Source organism: Amaranthus tricolor, chromosome 4, assembly GCF_026212465.1.
Source record: "Amaranthus tricolor cultivar Red isolate AtriRed21 chromosome 4, ASM2621246v1, whole genome shotgun sequence".
NCBI lineage: Eukaryota > Viridiplantae > Streptophyta > Magnoliopsida > Caryophyllales > Amaranthaceae > Amaranthus > Amaranthus tricolor.
The window spans coordinates 21,468,092-21,486,358 of record NC_080050.1 but is presented as its reverse complement, the minus strand read 5'-3'; the positions used below and the strand labels follow the sequence as shown (position 1 = coordinate 21,486,358).

At 33.9% G+C, this 18,267-nt stretch overlaps 1 protein-coding gene across 3 annotated transcripts; it reads right to left on the bottom strand.

Annotated features, from left to right (window-relative positions):
• Nucleotides 1–9,314: 9,314 nt before the first annotated feature.
• LOC130810354 (uncharacterized) lies at nucleotides 9,315–17,668 on the bottom strand. Of its 3 annotated transcripts, none has more exons than XM_057676377.1 (5): nucleotides 17,433–17,668; nucleotides 17,240–17,327; nucleotides 16,266–16,418; nucleotides 9,745–9,829; nucleotides 9,315–9,618 (listed from the first exon to the last, which is right to left on the bottom strand). In XM_057676377.1, the coding sequence occupies exons 1-5, from the start codon at nucleotides 17,563–17,565 to the stop codon at nucleotides 9,550–9,552; spliced, it is 528 nt and encodes a 175-aa protein (XP_057532360.1). In that variant the 5' UTR covers nucleotides 17,566–17,668; the 3' UTR covers nucleotides 9,315–9,549. The 3 variants fall into 3 exon arrangements, with proteins under 3 accessions (XP_057532360.1, XP_057532361.1, XP_057532362.1); XM_057676378.1 differs by having other exon boundaries at nucleotides 9,745–9,824; nucleotides 17,433–17,667; XM_057676379.1 differs by lacking the exon at nucleotides 9,745–9,829 and having other exon boundaries at nucleotides 17,433–17,663.
• Nucleotides 17,669–18,267: the final 599 nt, after the last annotated feature.

Sequence of the window (18,267 nt, the reverse complement as noted above, 5' to 3'; positions counted from 1 at the left end):
TAAAACTTTTAGTAGCGAGTAATAAGGGAGGTGGAAAGTGCTCCCAAAATAGTCTCTTCTTAGGTCCCCTTCATCTGTTATTTTAGGGGTATTTATTTCAGGGCTATTATCTGACTACTACAAAAACCTATATTCACATTCATAATCTCCCCAATCCAAGCTAGTATAATACGACCACCATCATGCCAAGCTAAATTACGAGTAATACACCAATTCGGACAAACTTTAAGATAAAGAGGACCAAGACCCTTCCTCTTGATCTTTGTTTCAAGGGGCCAAACAAACTAACATTGTGACTATGTATCAGATTAGCCACCTCAATTTATTTAGGATGTTCACCCCTAACATTCTAACAGAGAATGTTATCCATGAGAACCGATGGGGTTGGTCCCAACACCATATCTTTTCTTGGTTCATTTACAATGTGCCTATCCAACTCCTCCACTATATTGCCCATAGTGTCCTCCTCTTTAGAATGTTTTTCAAGCACCTCAAAATCATTATTAATCACCACTGATAATTCCAAAGGTGCATGAGATGGGCCACCAGTGGCCTTAAATTCACCTATTTTAGTTTTTCACACCCTTCTTAGTGACTATCCTCATCCATAAAGGTTCTTGCTAGCTAATCTTGGTGTTTCCCAATTTGACACTTATAGGCAACATGCCCAAATTGATTACATTTTGTGCACCAAAAGGGGACCGAATCATATTGCACCGGTTGGGAAATCACCTTTCATTTTGATTAGTATCAAACAATTCATTTAGGAAGCCCTTATTAATGTTCAAATCAACTATGACTCTAGCGTACGTCATACGATCCTTCCTTAGGGTAGCATTATCCACTCTGAACATAGTACCCAAATATCCCACAATATTTCTCAAAATACTTTCCCTCAATACATGACATTCAACTTAGGATGTTTAACCCACACAGGCATTGTAATGATGCTTGCTTTTTCATAGGAGATGTTAGGTGTCCACGATTTCACTATAAACGATTTCTTGTCAGAAAGCATATTGTTCATATCACACGCTTTAAACAGGTCATCTTTGGTATTGAAATGTATAAGAAAGATACCCCTATTCAGCTTGCCGAAATTGAACCTTTTGAGAGTCTTTTTTGTATTTTTGTAAACAACTTATTATCGTATTACAACTTGTTCGAGTCCATAAAATTCAAATACAAAATAGTTACTAAAACGTAAAAACACTTGTCTAAATACATAATTACAAATTAAATATAAAAGACTAAATGAGAAACATAGTTTATATTCCATAACATTACAAATTACAATCAATTTTGATCAATCTTCTTCAACTTTATCAAGATCCTAAAGGAAATATCAAACAATTATAAGTTAGTTTTTCAATAAAGAAAAAGTAAATCAAAATAAATCCATTAAAGTTAAAGCGTACTAGTTGAATCGCATCTATTTGTTGTTCTTCATCAACATCCGAATCATCAATTACTGTGGAGCAAGCATAAGCATCTTCCGAAGAACCTTAAAAAAAGATTTTAAAAACAAAAACAAATTAAGATCACCAACCAAAAACAAAACCAATACTAAATCAGTAAAAGTTAAACTTTTACCTTTTATGTCTTCCATCATCCAATTTTGTAAACACATTAATGCTTCCACAGTTTATGAATGAAGTCTTGAATGATGAGGGCTAATAACTCTTCCTCCGGTACTAAAAGCACGTTCTGAAGCAACGAAAGAAACAGGAATGACAAAAATATCTTTCGCAATCTTTTGCAAAGTCGGATACTTTGTATTTACTTTCCACCAATAAAGGACATCCAAATCCTCATCATCCGATAATTGTTCTTCCTCTAAATAAAAATCCAATTCACACCTATTTACCTTTCTAACCTTAGTTCTCTTAGATTGAGCAAATTCATCTTGTGCACCGTTTATAGAACTTGGTGCAAGTCTTTTCCTACTTTGCCCAACATCATTCACATTTTTCACAATATCACTTTTCCATTGATACTCCACAACCAAATTATCAAGACACCTACGAACTCTTGCTAATTGCATATCAACCTCATTAACATCAAAAAACTTCCTAAAATAAAACTCCACACAATTCATTTTATTTCTTGGGTCTAAGATAGTAGCAATAGCCAAAAGTTCACACATATGATCCCAATACTTGTCAAATTTTTCAAGCATATTTTCTATCATCAATCTAATAATTTCAACATCACTTTGTAACCACCTACACATAGCAAGCTTAATCTCACAAACCCTTCGAAAAAAAGGTTGATAGTGATAAACTTTCTTCCAGAAAAAACATTAGTTGTACTGTAAAACATTTCTAACTTATCACAAACAAGCTCAGCTAATTCCCAATCCTTATCACTAGGAACAACAAAATTCATCTTTTTATTCAATCGCTTTAACCTTGAAAACACATCTTTAAACAACAAAACACTTTTAATCATCAAGTAGGTTGAATTCCATCTTTTTTTACAATCAAGACTAGGCCTTTTAATGTTAACTAAGTCCAAAAACGACAAGCCTCCTCAAAATTTTCAATTCTTTTAGGAGTTGACATCCAAAAAGACACATTCACGAACTTTTTCAATTGCAGAACTAATAACCCCTAATCCATCTTGAACTATTAGGTTCAATATGTGAGCACTACAACGTAAATGTAAAAGATCACCCTCAAGCATCAAAGACCTTTTCTCAAACTTATCCACTAAAATCTTCATCATTGCATCATTAGTAGTGGCATTATCAACAACAACAGCAGATATTTTATTTTCTAAACAATATTGAGACAAACAATCCATCATTAACTTTGCAATAAGACCTCCGGTGTGAGGACAAGGCACATAGCAAAACCTATATAGAATAATAACAATATATGTTTTAGTCAAAGGATAAATGATAAAATTAAAAGTAACATGATTACGTGAGCAAATGCGATTTCGTAAGACCCATTGTTTATCAATAAAATGCGAAGTTATGACCATGTAACCCTTCTTCTGGTTGGTTGCAGTCCACATATCAGTAGTGATTGCAATTCTACTTTCATTATGCTCGAGAAATTTATGTAGAGAAAGTTTTTCTTCTTTAAACAACTTCATGATATCTCGCTTTATTGTGGACCTAGAAATCATCTTAAAATTGCAATTAAGGCTTTCAACAAACCTCCTAAACCCAATATGATCCACCATAGATAATGGATACTCGTGCATAATAACCATGGAAACTAATTTCCTTCTCGAAAAATCTTGGTCGAATTCTTTAAGTTTGCTTTTACCACTAAATTCCAGAGAACTTGATCCATCACATTTCTTCTTAACTCTTAAAGTTGTTTGACCACGTGCAAGATTCAAATGTCTTCCTGAGCAAACTTTCTTTGCGTGCTTCAAGAGATGAGAAGTTCAACTACTACCACCAGTTACTAGACTAACACCACAATGCTTACAAACAACTCTAATCACACCATTTACTTCCTCTCTTACAAAATAATTCCATGCCTCAGAGGTTGTTTTCCATCCCTTATCTTTTGTGCAAGAACTTGGAATACCATCATCATTAACAAACCCTTCTTCATCTACATCTAATGTATTTTTTGACTCCATAACAAAATCATATTGTGGTTGTGCCACTGATTTGGACGCACATTGTGATTGATTTTCATCCATTATATATACGACAATCAATCTAACTTTAAACACCTATTCAAGATTTCAATCAATATATTTCATATCAAAATCATAACAATAAATCTAAATTTGTTTTCAAATCAAATCAAATGAAGAAAACAATACTACACCAAATTAAATTAATATAAGAGAAAAAAAGAGATGAATATTGAGGGCTGAGGGCATACAGCGAACCAGAAAGAGCGATCCAGAAAACAATACTACACCAAATCAAAACTTTCTCATTTCTCCATTCTTCAACACAATACAAAGAATTACCATGTACCCACAAAGATTAAGTCAATAAAAATGGTATCTTTAAAATGAAACCACAAAAATTAGGGTTACTGTACTGCCTTAGTGGATTAGGCTGAGGCTAAGGCATCAATTGAAATCACTACCAAATTAAAGAAAAATTAAAGAAAACCAAGGAAATGGAGCACCTGGAGTCTCGACTGAAGTGGAGAAGACGGATGGCGATGGCGATGGCTGGCGATGGAGGTCGTTGGTTGTCGCAGAGGCGAAGAGGACTAGACGTTAGAGGAGAAAGAAAAAATTAGGGTTACTGCCTTGAGAATGAGAATTGAGAAGCGCCCGGTTCATAAACTTCATATTCATAAATAATATTAGAATTTAGCATTCAGAAATTCAAAATATAAAATTTAAAAGTTTAGGGTCCGGGTCCGAGTCTTCACCTTAGGACCTGGACCCGGACCCGTCAGATATTTTTCGGATCCAGATCCGACCCGGATCTGATGGGTCTCAAAAATTAAGACCCAGACCCTTAAAAAAGGGGCGGGTTCGGAGCGGGTCCAACAGGGTCCTAGACCCATGACCATCCCTAATTGCAATTGATACATTGAATTTTGATGTTGCTAATGAGAATTTAGCTCCTGAGGTCAAATAGATCTAGGAAACCTCTTAGTTATCTTGAAGATTACCATTGCTTCTTTACCAAACATTGGTGTGGTTTAGTAGAACACAAATACATTACACACAACTCTGACACTAGTCTTCCCAATCAAAAATACTTTTATCAACCAAGAAGCTTCAAAGAAACAGTTCTTAACCCCCTATGGGAGGAAGCTATGAATAAGGAATTAAATGCATTAGAAACAAATAAGACTTGGGACATAGTTCCTCTTCCTAAAGGTAAGAAAGCCATTGGATGCAAATGGGTTTTTAAAATAAAACAAAGAGCTGATGGATCAATAGAAAGGTATAAAGCTAGATTGGTAGCTAAGGGATACAATCAAAAGCATGACATAGACTGTAATGAAATCGTCTCACTGTAGTAAAAATGACCACCATTAGGTGCATTATAGTTGTTGTTGCAAGCAAGGCATGGAATGTTTATCAACTAGACGTTAATAATGCTTTTTTACATGGACATCTAAAAGAAGTGTATATGCAAATACCCCAGGGCTACCCTAAAGATAAAAACATGGTTTGTAAGCTCATAAAGTCCCTATATGGTCTCAAACAGGCTTCAAGACAATGGTTTGCAAAATTAGTTCAAGAACTTTTGGCTCAAGGATACATTCAATCAAAAAAATGATTACTCTCTTTTCACAAAGAGAAAACAAGCAAGCATCACCATATTAGCAGTATATGTAGATGATATAATACTGACAGGAAGTGACATAGCTGAAATAAAAACAATTAAGTCACACCTAGATGCAACATTTAGCATTAAAAATTTGGGAAAATTGCATTTTTTTTTCCTTGGAATTGAGGTAAATTACCTCTCTGGTGGTATAGTCCTATCTCAAAATAAATTTACTGAGAATTTGCTCAAGGAACACACTCCTGATGAGAAGAGAAAGTCTCTCACACCACTCCCTATTCACCTTAAGTTGTCTAGTCAAGGAGGCAAGCTACTTGAAGATCCTACACCCTACAGAAGTATAGTAGGGAAACTCAAGTATCTTACTAACACAAGACCTGACTTATCTTATGCTGTGCAAAATCTAAGTCGGTTCATGCAAAATCCAACTGATTTACATTGAGATGCCCTACAACATACCCTCTCATATGTACAAAACACTTGTGGCTAAGGCATTTTCCTTAAGGCTACAGATAAAATCACCATTCAAGCCTTCTCAGATAGTTATTAGGGAGCATGTATTGATTCCATAAGATCTGTTACTGGTTATCTTATTATGCTTGGTCAATCTCCAATCTCATGGAAATCAAAAAAGCAAGAAACTGTTTCTAGGTCAAGTGCAGAGGCAAAATATAGAGCCATGGCATCTACAGCTGCAAAAATTACATGGATAGTCAAACTCCTTGAAGAACTAGACCTCAAAGGATTAATACCTATAACTCTTATTGTGATAACCAGTATGCTATCCATATAGCAAGAAATCCTATGTTCCATGACATAACGAAAAACATAGAAGTCCACTGCCATTTCACTAGAGATAAGTTCTAGAAGGCCTAATTCAACTTTCCTATCTACCTACCAAAAACCAACTAGCTGATATCCTTTACCAAAATTCTTCCATCTCCACAATTCCACACTCTACTAAGTAAACTAGAAATGGTGCATCCCAATCCTAGTTTAAGGGGGGATGTTAAGCATAGTGTTCAATAGCATTGCAATTCAGTTCAAGGAGTGGAGTTCAACTGATCAGCATTGGTCCTCTGTCCAAGCAGCAGGTTTCCAATTTTCAGCAACCTCAACAGTAAGTCATCCTACATGAAGATATCAACCTTTCTCTTATTGAAGCAACATGTGATGCAGCACGTGCCTCTTTAGGATTGTTAGTTATTTGCTGAGCAGGATTAGGAACTAGTTAGTAAGAGTGATATAACAAATTTTGTTTTCTGGTGTAACAATTTGTGTTCACCAACTATATATAAGTGTATTCTCTTAACTTCTTTATGTAATGAAAGTGTATCAAAGCTTTACATTCATCTCTCTTTTTCTATGTTTATTTTTTCAAGAAAATTAACAAAAGGTCCATTCAGAACGATTATAGGTCATCACAACTCGAGTTAACCTACGAATCAGATCCAGGTTAATATCAAATAAGTTTACGGGTAGGTCAATTTGTTTACAGCAATGTATTATTATACAATTGATTAGTTTAATGACAACTTCAACAAGATATTTGCAGCAGAGCCTAAAAATAAATTCATTTAATAAATACTTCATCTACAACCAAAAATAAAGAAATCCACAATAAAAGTGCAGGTCAGCGAAATAATATTGAAAATATAATACAAATATAAATACAAATTACAATGAACAAATTAATTCCCTTTGTGTGAATGGCAATGAAACTCCTTGCTTTGTTGATCAGCAAAATAAACAAAACATGAAAATTAGTTTACAACGAGGAACGTCACTCGGAAACTTGATATATGTAGTAGGCGTGTTGTCACTTTCCTTTTGTGATATTTTTCCCACAAGGTTTCTTGGATTTATGTTTGAAATTCACAAAGACATACAAACTACAACACCATTCTCTTAGCACTAGAGAATGAAAAGAAACAACAATGTATTGTAGTTGGACAATTAACTTCGTATAACGTATAAAGAATTTATAACACTCTTTATACACAACATGCAACAAAGATAAGCAAGGACAAAGAAAAGTTCCAAGAGAGATTCAAAAAATTACTTAACGTTTATACAATTTTCTTACATGCCACTCTTTTTATAATAGAGTACATAAACCATATGTCCAATCTTAAAATAATTAATATCTAATTAGTTTTCAATCTTTGATTGGTTGTAACCAATCATTAGAAATGATTAAGTTAACCAACTAAACCTCCCAACACGAGCCAAAGTGACCAAAAACGCAAAAAGCCATGACAGGAACCAAGCAGAGTCGCTGCTCCCTGGCGACGACGCGACGACTTGTTGCCCAAAGCGCTGACTCGGCACTTCCCAAAAAGACAAGTCGTCATTTCCTTCTGTTTTGTAAATTGCGTTTTTCCTTTTTGGGAATTCTTTTGACTTATATATTATTATATAGAGTAATTTGCGATTACAACCTTTAAGTTTAGGACTTTTGCGAATTACAACCTCAAAGTTTATTGTTAGCGAATTACGGCCACCAAAGTATCAAAGTCTACGCCATTTAGGCCAAGAGACCGTTGACCAACCCCAAATGACCTTTGACCAACCCAAATGACTGTTGACCATTACTAATCACCTTTGACTTTTGTTGACCATCCCTAATCACCTTTGATTTTTCCTAATTACCAATGTTATCTTTGTGTTTTAGCATTTTAACATCGTTTTACACAATATAAAAATATTTTTTCAAAAAATGGACGTCATAATTATCCTTATACGGTAATTCTTTTAAAAATCCAGTCGAAACAAGTACTTATACGCCTATTTCTTGACACGCAAACCGAAAAAGATATTTAACGTCGTTTTACCCATCATAACGATATTTTTTCGAAACAACGTTAAATATCTTTTCTTCTACGGGCCAAAAAATAGGCGAAAAAAATACTTATTTCGACCGGATTTTCAAAAAAAATTTCCCATAAGGATAATCGCAACGTTCGTTTTTTGAAAAAATATCGTTATGATGGGTAAAAAATCAAATATCTTTTTCGGTCTATGTGCTGAAAAATAAGCGAATAAGTACTTATTTCGATCAGATTTCAAAAGAGTTACCACATGAGAGTGATTGAGACTTCCGTTTTTGAAAATATATATGATGAATATAAACGGCTTTCAAGTGCTAAAACGCAAGGTACTATTAGTAATAAGAAAAGTCAAAGGTGATTAGGATGGTCAACTCAAGTTAAAGGTGATTAGTATTAGTCAATGATCATTTAAGTTGGTCAAAGATCATTTGAGTTGGTCAACAATCACTTGGCCTGAATGATGTAGACTTTGATACTTTCTTGACTATAATTCGCAAAAAATAAACTTTGATGTTATTCGCAAAAGCCTTAAACTTAAAGGTTGTAATTCGCAAATTACTCTATTATATATTATATATTATCTCCCACTACTACAATATTTCATGGTATATATCACTTCAGACCTATATATTCTAAATATTCAACAAATGATTCATATGAAAATACAAACTTCAAAAAGAAACGAACATAGCAATCATCCAAGAATAATATGCAAATGTCTGGGCGTTGGAAAACAAAATGATATGGAAATTTTTGCCACCAAGAACAGAAAATTTGAAATACATAAGAGAAAAAATAAAAAAAAATTAACAAAATAAACTAAGTTTTAAACTTATTCTGAAAGTAAGCGTGAAATTCCCAAACCTGATGTTTGGGACTGTTTGCAGTTAGTAACTGCGAAACAGGTTAAAAAAGACAAAATAGTTGTTCGCAATTAGTAACTGCGAACAGCTATTTTGACTTGTTTTTGTGCAGTATACTATTCGCAATTACTAACTGCGAACAGGTCAAATAATTGTTCGTAGTTACTAACTGCGAACAGCTATTTTATCTTTTTTTTGACCCTTTTTGACCTGATCGCAGTTACTAACTGCGAACAGCCCTAAACCTCAGATTTGAGAATTTCACGCTTACTTTTGGAATAAGTTTAAAACTTAGTTTATTTTATTAATTTTTTTTATTTTTTCTCTTATGTATTACAAATTTTTCCAAGAACACGCCCAAAGGTCAAGCAGGGATGATTAAAGTGCTTTAACTTACTACCGTCGAGAACAATATCAATTGAAAACAACGAACATTCAATATTACATGAGCTCACAATCAGATATGCATAACAATCATCTGAAACCCATGTATTACTTGATCGGACAGCCTCATAGCACAAGAATGAGAGAACTTCGTAAATTAGAGCCAGTAGGATATTACAAGCATTTACACAAGGTGAACTAATTTTGTGGACACTCAAGATAAGGAAAATTTTACAATTCAAGACTTAAAAGATCTTTCATGGCAGTTTTCAGCTATTCGGAGTGTGACGTCCAATAGATCAGCCCACTGTCAAAATCAGAATCAATTAGCGAGTAAACTAACATTGTGCAAAATTAATATAGCTCATTAGTGCATTGATCCAGTCAAACAGACAAAAACAGCAACAAAAGCATACTGAAGTGCCAAACAAACCTGGTCAAACGACAAATCAAAGCACAGTTGAAGAACAAGCAAGGTTGACATTTCTGAGTGCCGATTGTCCAAGGTTTTCACTAAACTTTACAAGGTTGGAGAACCCACTAATTAGAAAAGGATACATATTGTGAACATAATATAAGATGGAGATGGATTGGAGCATGCAAGGAGTACGCAAACAGAACACACACAAATACCAATACACGGAGTTGGTAAAATTCTACCACGCTGAATATATTAAGGAGCATACAGGTCAGGATGAAACAACCTCTGTTTTTTGATATTTTTACCACTCAAAATTAAACATTCTTGAACCAATAATTCCATAAAAAAGCACCTTTTAAAGGCAACTCATTTCTTTGTTAACCCTGTTGATCAACATCCAGAACTCTCCTTAGCCTTGATCAAGAAATCTAGATCCACAGATTTATAAGAAAGATACATAATGATGCAGCTGGGAAAAACTATTTGAGAGCTTTACTTTGGATCTAAATTGTGTCGGGCCAAGCTTATTTAGTAGTTTTCCATAATCTCTACTATCAAGGGGTGTTTGTATGAATAATGAAAAATAAATGGAAAGGGAATGTGTAAAAAGGAATAAGGGTAACGATAAGTGTTATTGTTAATATTTGTTTAGTATAAAGAGGGGTAAAGGTCTGGGAAGAAATAGAATAAGGCATCATCAGTGTCATTTTCTTCCAGTCTAATTTAATAGGAGTACTTCATAAATATTGCAAATCATAATCAAGCTTTCCACAAAATTTCTATTTACACGCTGATGTTTTCTTTTTAATATTTAATGAAGAGGAGGAAAGAAGAGGATAAAGACCATATAATTTGTGCTATCACTCTGGTAACAAACAAACGGAATCTAAATCCCCCAAGTAATAGAAACGGTATTGCTTACTTGTCATCGTTACCAACAATCAATTTCTACAAACCAAACAACCCCTAACGGCCCATTTGGTAGTTAGTAATAAACGGTGGTAATGGGAATGAAAAACTAGTGTAATTTTAGTTGAAAAATCTCTTGGCTACCTTGATAGCAAAAATCAAAGTAGTTTTAGTTTAAGTAGAAATCATAGTTCTGAAACGGCTATTGTGGTTAATGCAAGTGATTTCACGGTCAATGCATCCTATATCGGTAAGCTCAAAAACGTTCACAATACGGTCACGATGCGATGATGCAGCCTTATTTTTGCACTATAGTATAAATGGCAATGAGCAAAGATTCCTAACATTAATTAAATTAAGCACTTTAGAGAATGATATACATAGAAGCTTGCAAGAGATTAGCATGTAAAGGTAGTCTTGTGCACTAACGCATAAACAGTCCTAGCCAGAAGATATGAGTGTCCAAAGAGGTATAGTGCACAAAGAACTATATGAGCATGAAGACCACTAGCTAGCCAAAAGCTGTAAGCGCAATGATTGTACGCAAAAGAGAACTGCCAACAACCATGAGCCAAGATTGGCATGCATGCAATATGGACTTCGTTTAGCCTTAGAGTTCTTTGTTTGTTTTGTTATCTTTAGTTTTCTTATCTTTAAAGTTTTAGCTGTTCTATTTTTATTTGTAATCTTTTATATTTTATCTTCTATATACAAATAATCTAATATTTTTTAGATTACTATTACTATAAAGTTGCTCAACAATTGATAGGTAGATATGTGAATAATAAAACTATATTGAGTGTCGTGACTTGTGAGTGGCTAAATAACTTTACCAATTCAATACTATCAGGAGTGTTGTATGAGTAAGGAAAGCTCCAAAATCGTTTAGTAGTATTCTACAGAAAAGAGTGTTTGCATTATTGTGTATACTGCAAAAGTGGTCGAATACCTACGTGAAGATTAATTGAAGTTCTAAAAGTGGTCTATAAACAAGTCAAACCCCCTTATGTATCGACATCTGTTAGTGGATTAGATATGCAACTCAAGGCACTGCAAATGCAATACATATTATTTTGCCTTCAATTGATGCAAATATAAGTTTATGTTAGTTATATAGTGGATTTTAAAAGACAATCATTCCCATACATTTCACCGATTCCTCAACATCAATTCCATGAGGGAGTTAGAACTTTAACACAGAATTTTTCAGCAAATTTGCGCAAAATACCGCTGACAATCAATTCCATTGAGCACTACAAACCCTAACCCGGCCTCTGAGACCTACCAAAATTATTTGTTATACTTGTAAAAGACTTTCGTCTTTTTTATACAGATAATCTCAGCGGGCTAGCGAACTGTACGAATTCATGTCTCATGCTTTTTTTTTTTTTAAGGATACCAACTTCCTGATCATTTTCTCCCAGTCAGGTTGAGAGTCCCACTCCATTATATTTTACAACCCGATCATGGATTAATGGATGCCAAAAATATTACCCTTCACTTCAATAGTGAAAAAACATGGTTTTGGATCACAATTGCAAAACGACTTTCATCGTCAATGCTGATAGTTTTTCAGTTGCTTTGGCCTATATTTTGGTTGCAGCCATAGCGCAAAATATCATCCATATCATTTATCGCAATCATATTGTAAAGGCTTTCCGCATTCACCTCAAAATCAGTTTCACGGCCGCAAACAAAACCACAGTTTTTCACTATGCCGCAATAGACTCAAAAACTTTACAGTATAGTTGCGAACTCGCGACATGGGCGATAATTTGCATTATGCTTCACTAGGACAATGTTTCATCACAAATTTTATAATCAATAATAAATATTGACCACGTACGAGTATCAAAATTTATTTAAAGGACTTCCGTTGACTTATGCAACTTGCACAGATTTACCACATCATCTACAAATTGTTGAGTCTCTCTATGATCACATTGGCAACTAACAGCCTCCGATTTCCGTCAAATTTGCAATTATCAATAGGGTTCTAATAATAACTTGTGGACCTTACAATTACATATCAATCTTACCTACTAATTGTAAACTTGAGATCTTCCCCAAGTAAAAGATGATTGGATCTGTCAAGACTCATAAGAACACTATGATAACTAAGGAGTAGAAATTTTTTCACCAACTTAAACACAGTGATATGTTTGAATTAAGGTTTTTGCATTATTGTTGTTGGTTGTATGCAATATTTCCAACAGGCATCTACAACGAGTTCTGAACAATCACACAATTAAAGAGAGAAATTAATATTTGAAGTAAACGTTGTTGATATGCTAATGAAACCAAAATCAGGAATGGGTACGAATCCAAGAGCTAGGAAGGAAAAATGAAATAAGTTGGACAAAAGCAAACTTAGTTAAGTTAGCTGTATTAACTACAGTAATTAATAAAGATCAAGCTTGATGAAATTTTGTAATATTATCTAAAACAATGATAGGACCATGTAGTATTTAACATTGTTTTTTGTATTCAATAAAAGCCAAAAGTAAAAGAATGATGGATCTCACAACAGGCCGATCCTTCCTTTACTGTTGACAACAAGGCCCCCATATATCTTAATCAAACTCTAATTAATCCTTGAGAAATGATATGGCACAAAAATCGGGTCCTATACTCACCAATTCATAAAATTCTATATCCCCATAAATGCAACCAAAGAGAATAATCAAGTTTGGTTTCAAATAGTCAACGATCCTATGTTGATGTCATAAGCTATGATACCCAAATCTAATAGATCTAAGAGCTAGATGTGGAAAACCAACTTACATACTACGACACACAAACTCATAATAAGTGAATTGGCCTCCAAGAGAAAACATGATAAGACCTAGCAAAATCTTCATAATATATCTGATATCTCCTTAAAGTCACTTCAAAACAAAGAAAAACTAGATATTCACAACCAGCCATTTTTCTCCTATTATTGACAAAAAAAATACCTCATTTATTAAGTGAACTATAACCATTCTGGCTTCAGGCTTTCTCAAAAACTTTAAGGCCAAAGAAAAATTCTCCATAAAATAATTCAAAATCCCAAGTCCATGGATCCAAGAGCTAGAAGTGGAGACTTCCATACACACCATATCACATAAAATCATACTCGGTGAAGTTACAGGGAAATAAAACGGAATAGTACAAACCTACCAAGATTAATGTTATACATCTACTACCTTTGACATTGAAGCCAGTCCATAAGGAGCCTAAACTCATCAATTTAGCATCACTAGGTATCCAAGAGTTCATCATTGGCCAAAAGAGTAACAAGGAACCAACTAGACTACTCTACAACCTAATCTAATAATCCCTTCCGGTACACACACATCATTCTGATCCAAAATCAAAAGCTCATCCGTCTAACTAAATTTCCACATGGATTTTTATCTAACACACATAGACTACCTGTTTAATTAGTTGAAGAAGTCCTACAGAGAAGTTACAAATAAGAAATTATAAGTCAAAAGATAGAATTTCCATATGTTCTTCACCCAAACGTGGATGCAGATGTTTCTTAAGAGACTTCTAGTTAATCTTTATTTTCTTTTGCTAGTTTATTTCTCATTTGTTTTATTTATTAAGGCTGAAATGTAAAGCCTATCCTAGCTTTTTGTTTTCTGTCACTTGCCTTTATAAATAGGCGCAACTTAATAAAAAATTCAGACTTCATTTGATTCAAAACTTTTATGTGAAAATCAAATTCTTGATAGACTATTTAGAATTCGTTTAGGGTTGAGTAAAAGACTCATTTGACCTTAAAAAAGTCAACTATGAATCTCGATACAATTGAAATTGTGGTGATTTTGGTATCAATGTAGATCGAAATTGCTTAGTCCATCCTTCATTATAAGCCAAAAAAAGAAACCATCCATTAAACAACTTGACTCACGCGTAAATCAGCTAATTAAACTCTATTAAAACTACAAATACGCGCCCAATAACTAAACATCCAACCTTAAAAGTCACAAAATTTTCAACCACTTTTGAGCTAAGCATCAAAATTTGAAGCATCATTAAAGCTTCAATTTTTGATTCTTTTCCTTCACCGAATCCTTCCTCTAGTCTTACCACAAAAAAAGATCCCAACTTTACCAAAACACTACAAAATACAAAACCCTCCAACCCAAAGTTTGCGTCAAAATTGAAGTGCAATCAAAGCTTCAATCTTTGACTCAAAACCTTCGTCAAATCATTTTTCCTACACAAAAAAGATCCCAACTTCAATCCAAAAAACACAAAATTTGAACCTCCCATTCATCCCCAGCTTGCGTTAAACTGAGTCAACTTGATTCTATATCAATTTGGTAATCAGAGGCAGAACACATCTCGAATTAGATGGAGGTAGTACAGAGAAATTTTGTTATTTAGAAAACACCGAGTAACGTCAATCTAAACTTAAATATAGACCAAAGAGAAACCCTAATACCAAATGCACAATTCAAGGAAAAGTTGATATAAGGAAATTGCGCCAATATTGCATCTCAGATAGGCATGACAAGTTAAATCTTGTAACAATACCACGTCCACGTCCCTATATAATTCAATGGCTCAATAACAGTGAAGGATCAAGAGTTAGATAGAAAGAAGAGCACGAATTCTCACTTCCATAGTATAGAAAAAGCATACAATTGTTGAAGCTGAAGTTTCAATATAGAACAATTCTTTCTATTGGATGCATATTCAAGGAGGCTGTATGGTATGATATAATACGTACGGAGGCTTGTCATATGTTGCTTGGTAGGCCTTGGTTGAATGACAGACGCGTAATTCATGATTACAAGAACATATATTCTTATAACTACAATCAAAGAAATCTAACCCTAACCCCAGCCCAACCTAAATACGAGTCTTGAAAACCCACATTCGTATAAGAATCTATCTTTAATACCATATAGCAAAGTGAGCAAAATGAATTTAACACCATGAATCCACTCAATCCTTGCAAACCAAAACCTACCTGAAATACTACCATATAGCAAAGAGTATGAACAAGTACTCCCATCCGAAATACTACTAGTCCACCTAAAAGAGACATCTAACACAAAATAGATCTATTTCTAGATCTATGATTCTATTTACCTAAAAAAGCTGTACTGAATCTTGATTTTTGAAGGAGAAGATAGAAGACAACATAAACAAAGACTATCAAAACTAGCACCACCACTTCTAGGATTAATTCGTTTGATTGGGGAACTAAGTACAACCATTTAGGCATCAAGCTCTCTTAAGAACTTATATGACCACATAAACTTTCTATGTACATCAACATTCAAGAAAAAAAAAAGGCAGCATTCAAGACAAGAACTATCAAAACACACCTCATTTTTAAACTGAAGTAAAGCCATTGAGGCATCAATCTCTCTTAAAACTTCTATGGCCTAATAAACTTTCTATGTACCACTATTCAAAAACTTCCACTCGCTCATCATGACCACTGGTAAAGCAAAATAATAAAATAAGCAGTTGTCCAGTTTCGAATCATGCAATTGGCTCAAAGGAGAGCAAGCACAACTGTATGAGGATGGGTAATCATACTTCACACGACAGTCAATCTAAAATGTATAAGATGCCCCAAATTCAACAAAAAAGTTAACGTCAAAAAAATAATCAACCTGATTAGCACAAATACACACTGCAAAACACCAGCAACTCCTGTCCACGCTGATGGGCCAGAAGGCACCAAGGCATCTTGTATAAGTAACCCAACTGATGCCGCAAGTGATACAAAGGATATGACATAAGCAAGAAAAAGCCAAAGCTTCAATCTGCAATATCAATTAAAAATAACCATCAGATTCTTTTGATACATCCAGGAAAAGTCCAAATACATATGCAAGGAACAATACCCATAGCAATAGTTCAACTGCAATCTGTAAAATAGGAGCTGAGTAGCTAGAAGCAGGCATCCAACTACTCCTTCCATCCTTTTACATGAGCCATTTATCTTCTCAATGTGAGAACTTTTGGAAAGTAATAGGCAAAATACAAGGGATGGTGAGAGTAGTTTGAGCCAGGCAACAGCATATCTTTCTAAAGGTTAACCAGAAAAATAAACAGACATTTCCATCCTCTCACATAAAGTCCTCTTCGGACAGAATATTGTAGTATACCACATATAAACAACTCATATATATAGACATCCTAGATTCTAAGTATATACAAGCTCCTCTTTTAGTATCTAATATACAATTGACATGTTCATCATCACGATTCATCCCTTACATAATTTTTATAGAACACCTAAACTAAATCCCCAATATTTTTTATCACAGAAAATGCAATTAAATCAAACTTGATTACGATTCCCAAGCAATGAAAAACATATTCAAGAACAAGACCATAAAATTCCAAATTGAAAACCTTTAACGACAATGACTTCACTAGTCAGTTACAGAATTGATATCCAAAACGAGATCATATGATCAGGCAATGATCTTCAAAATTACAGTGAGGAAGTAGTAAGAAAGTTGATCATCATAAAATAGTCATTAACAAAATGTAAATGAACTACATAAACAAACTGAGGAGCAATCACATCATCAAAACCCAAAAATTCAGATCAAACTGAGTAAAGAAAAAAAAATACCTCCACTCGCCTTCATCGTAAGGAGAGTAATCGATGTCTTCTTTCCTCACACAATTGAACATCAACGCAGCCAAAGATGCGAAAATTCCTAATCAACAACAAAATCAATAGCGAAAACCCTAAATCGACGATTTTTGTTGAAAGAGAGAAAAAACGCAGGGAGAAAAAAGTTCAATAGAGAGAGAAAGTGAACCGGGTAGATAGTGAACAAAAGATACGGCGACGGCACTGCAGACAACGGCGTCAACCCAAAACCACCAACCCGCTCCGAATACTGCGCCGGCGATACCTGGCCCGAATATCGCTAATAGTTCCGGAAAATCCATCCCTCTCTAAAATTATTTTTTGGTATTTTCTTTCTTTGTGAGTTTTGGTATTTTCGGTTCGTAGTTGGTACCTTCGCTACGTGCTTCGTCTAGTTTGTTGAGTGTCAATATGAATATATGATCAATTGGTCACTTGGGCAAAAGAGTGAATTGTAATTTGAAAAAAAAAATTGTCGTGAATAGTTTAAATTATTGTTTATTTGTTGTGAATAATTCCTACTATTAATTATTATTAGAAAATTTAATTTTTATATATTGTTTGTTAACAACTCTCCTTGTTACATTTTAACCGGCTATTGTAGGTACCAACCACCAAAAAAGAGTAGGAGTGAGGGAGTATAAGGAGAAAAAAAAAGTGAGTGTAATGGCGTGTAAGTACCTATGATAACCAGTTAAAATATGGCAAGGGAACTGTCAGTAAAAAAAATTAAGTTGAATTATTTAGAAATAATTAATAGTTTGTTTTATTCACAACAAATTGACAATAAATAGGATTATTTAGGATAATTTTTCTAAAAAAATAAAAATTTTTAATAAAAATAATTCAAATAAACTTAAGAGGAAACTAATGAAACAGTCGTATTATTAGGAGATTTCATTAGTCGTTTTTAGCGCCTAATTTTCCTTATATATTTGTTCGTTACTAATTATAATTTAATTAGTGATGGTAGTAATTTAAAAAATCTCTACAATGATTAGAAA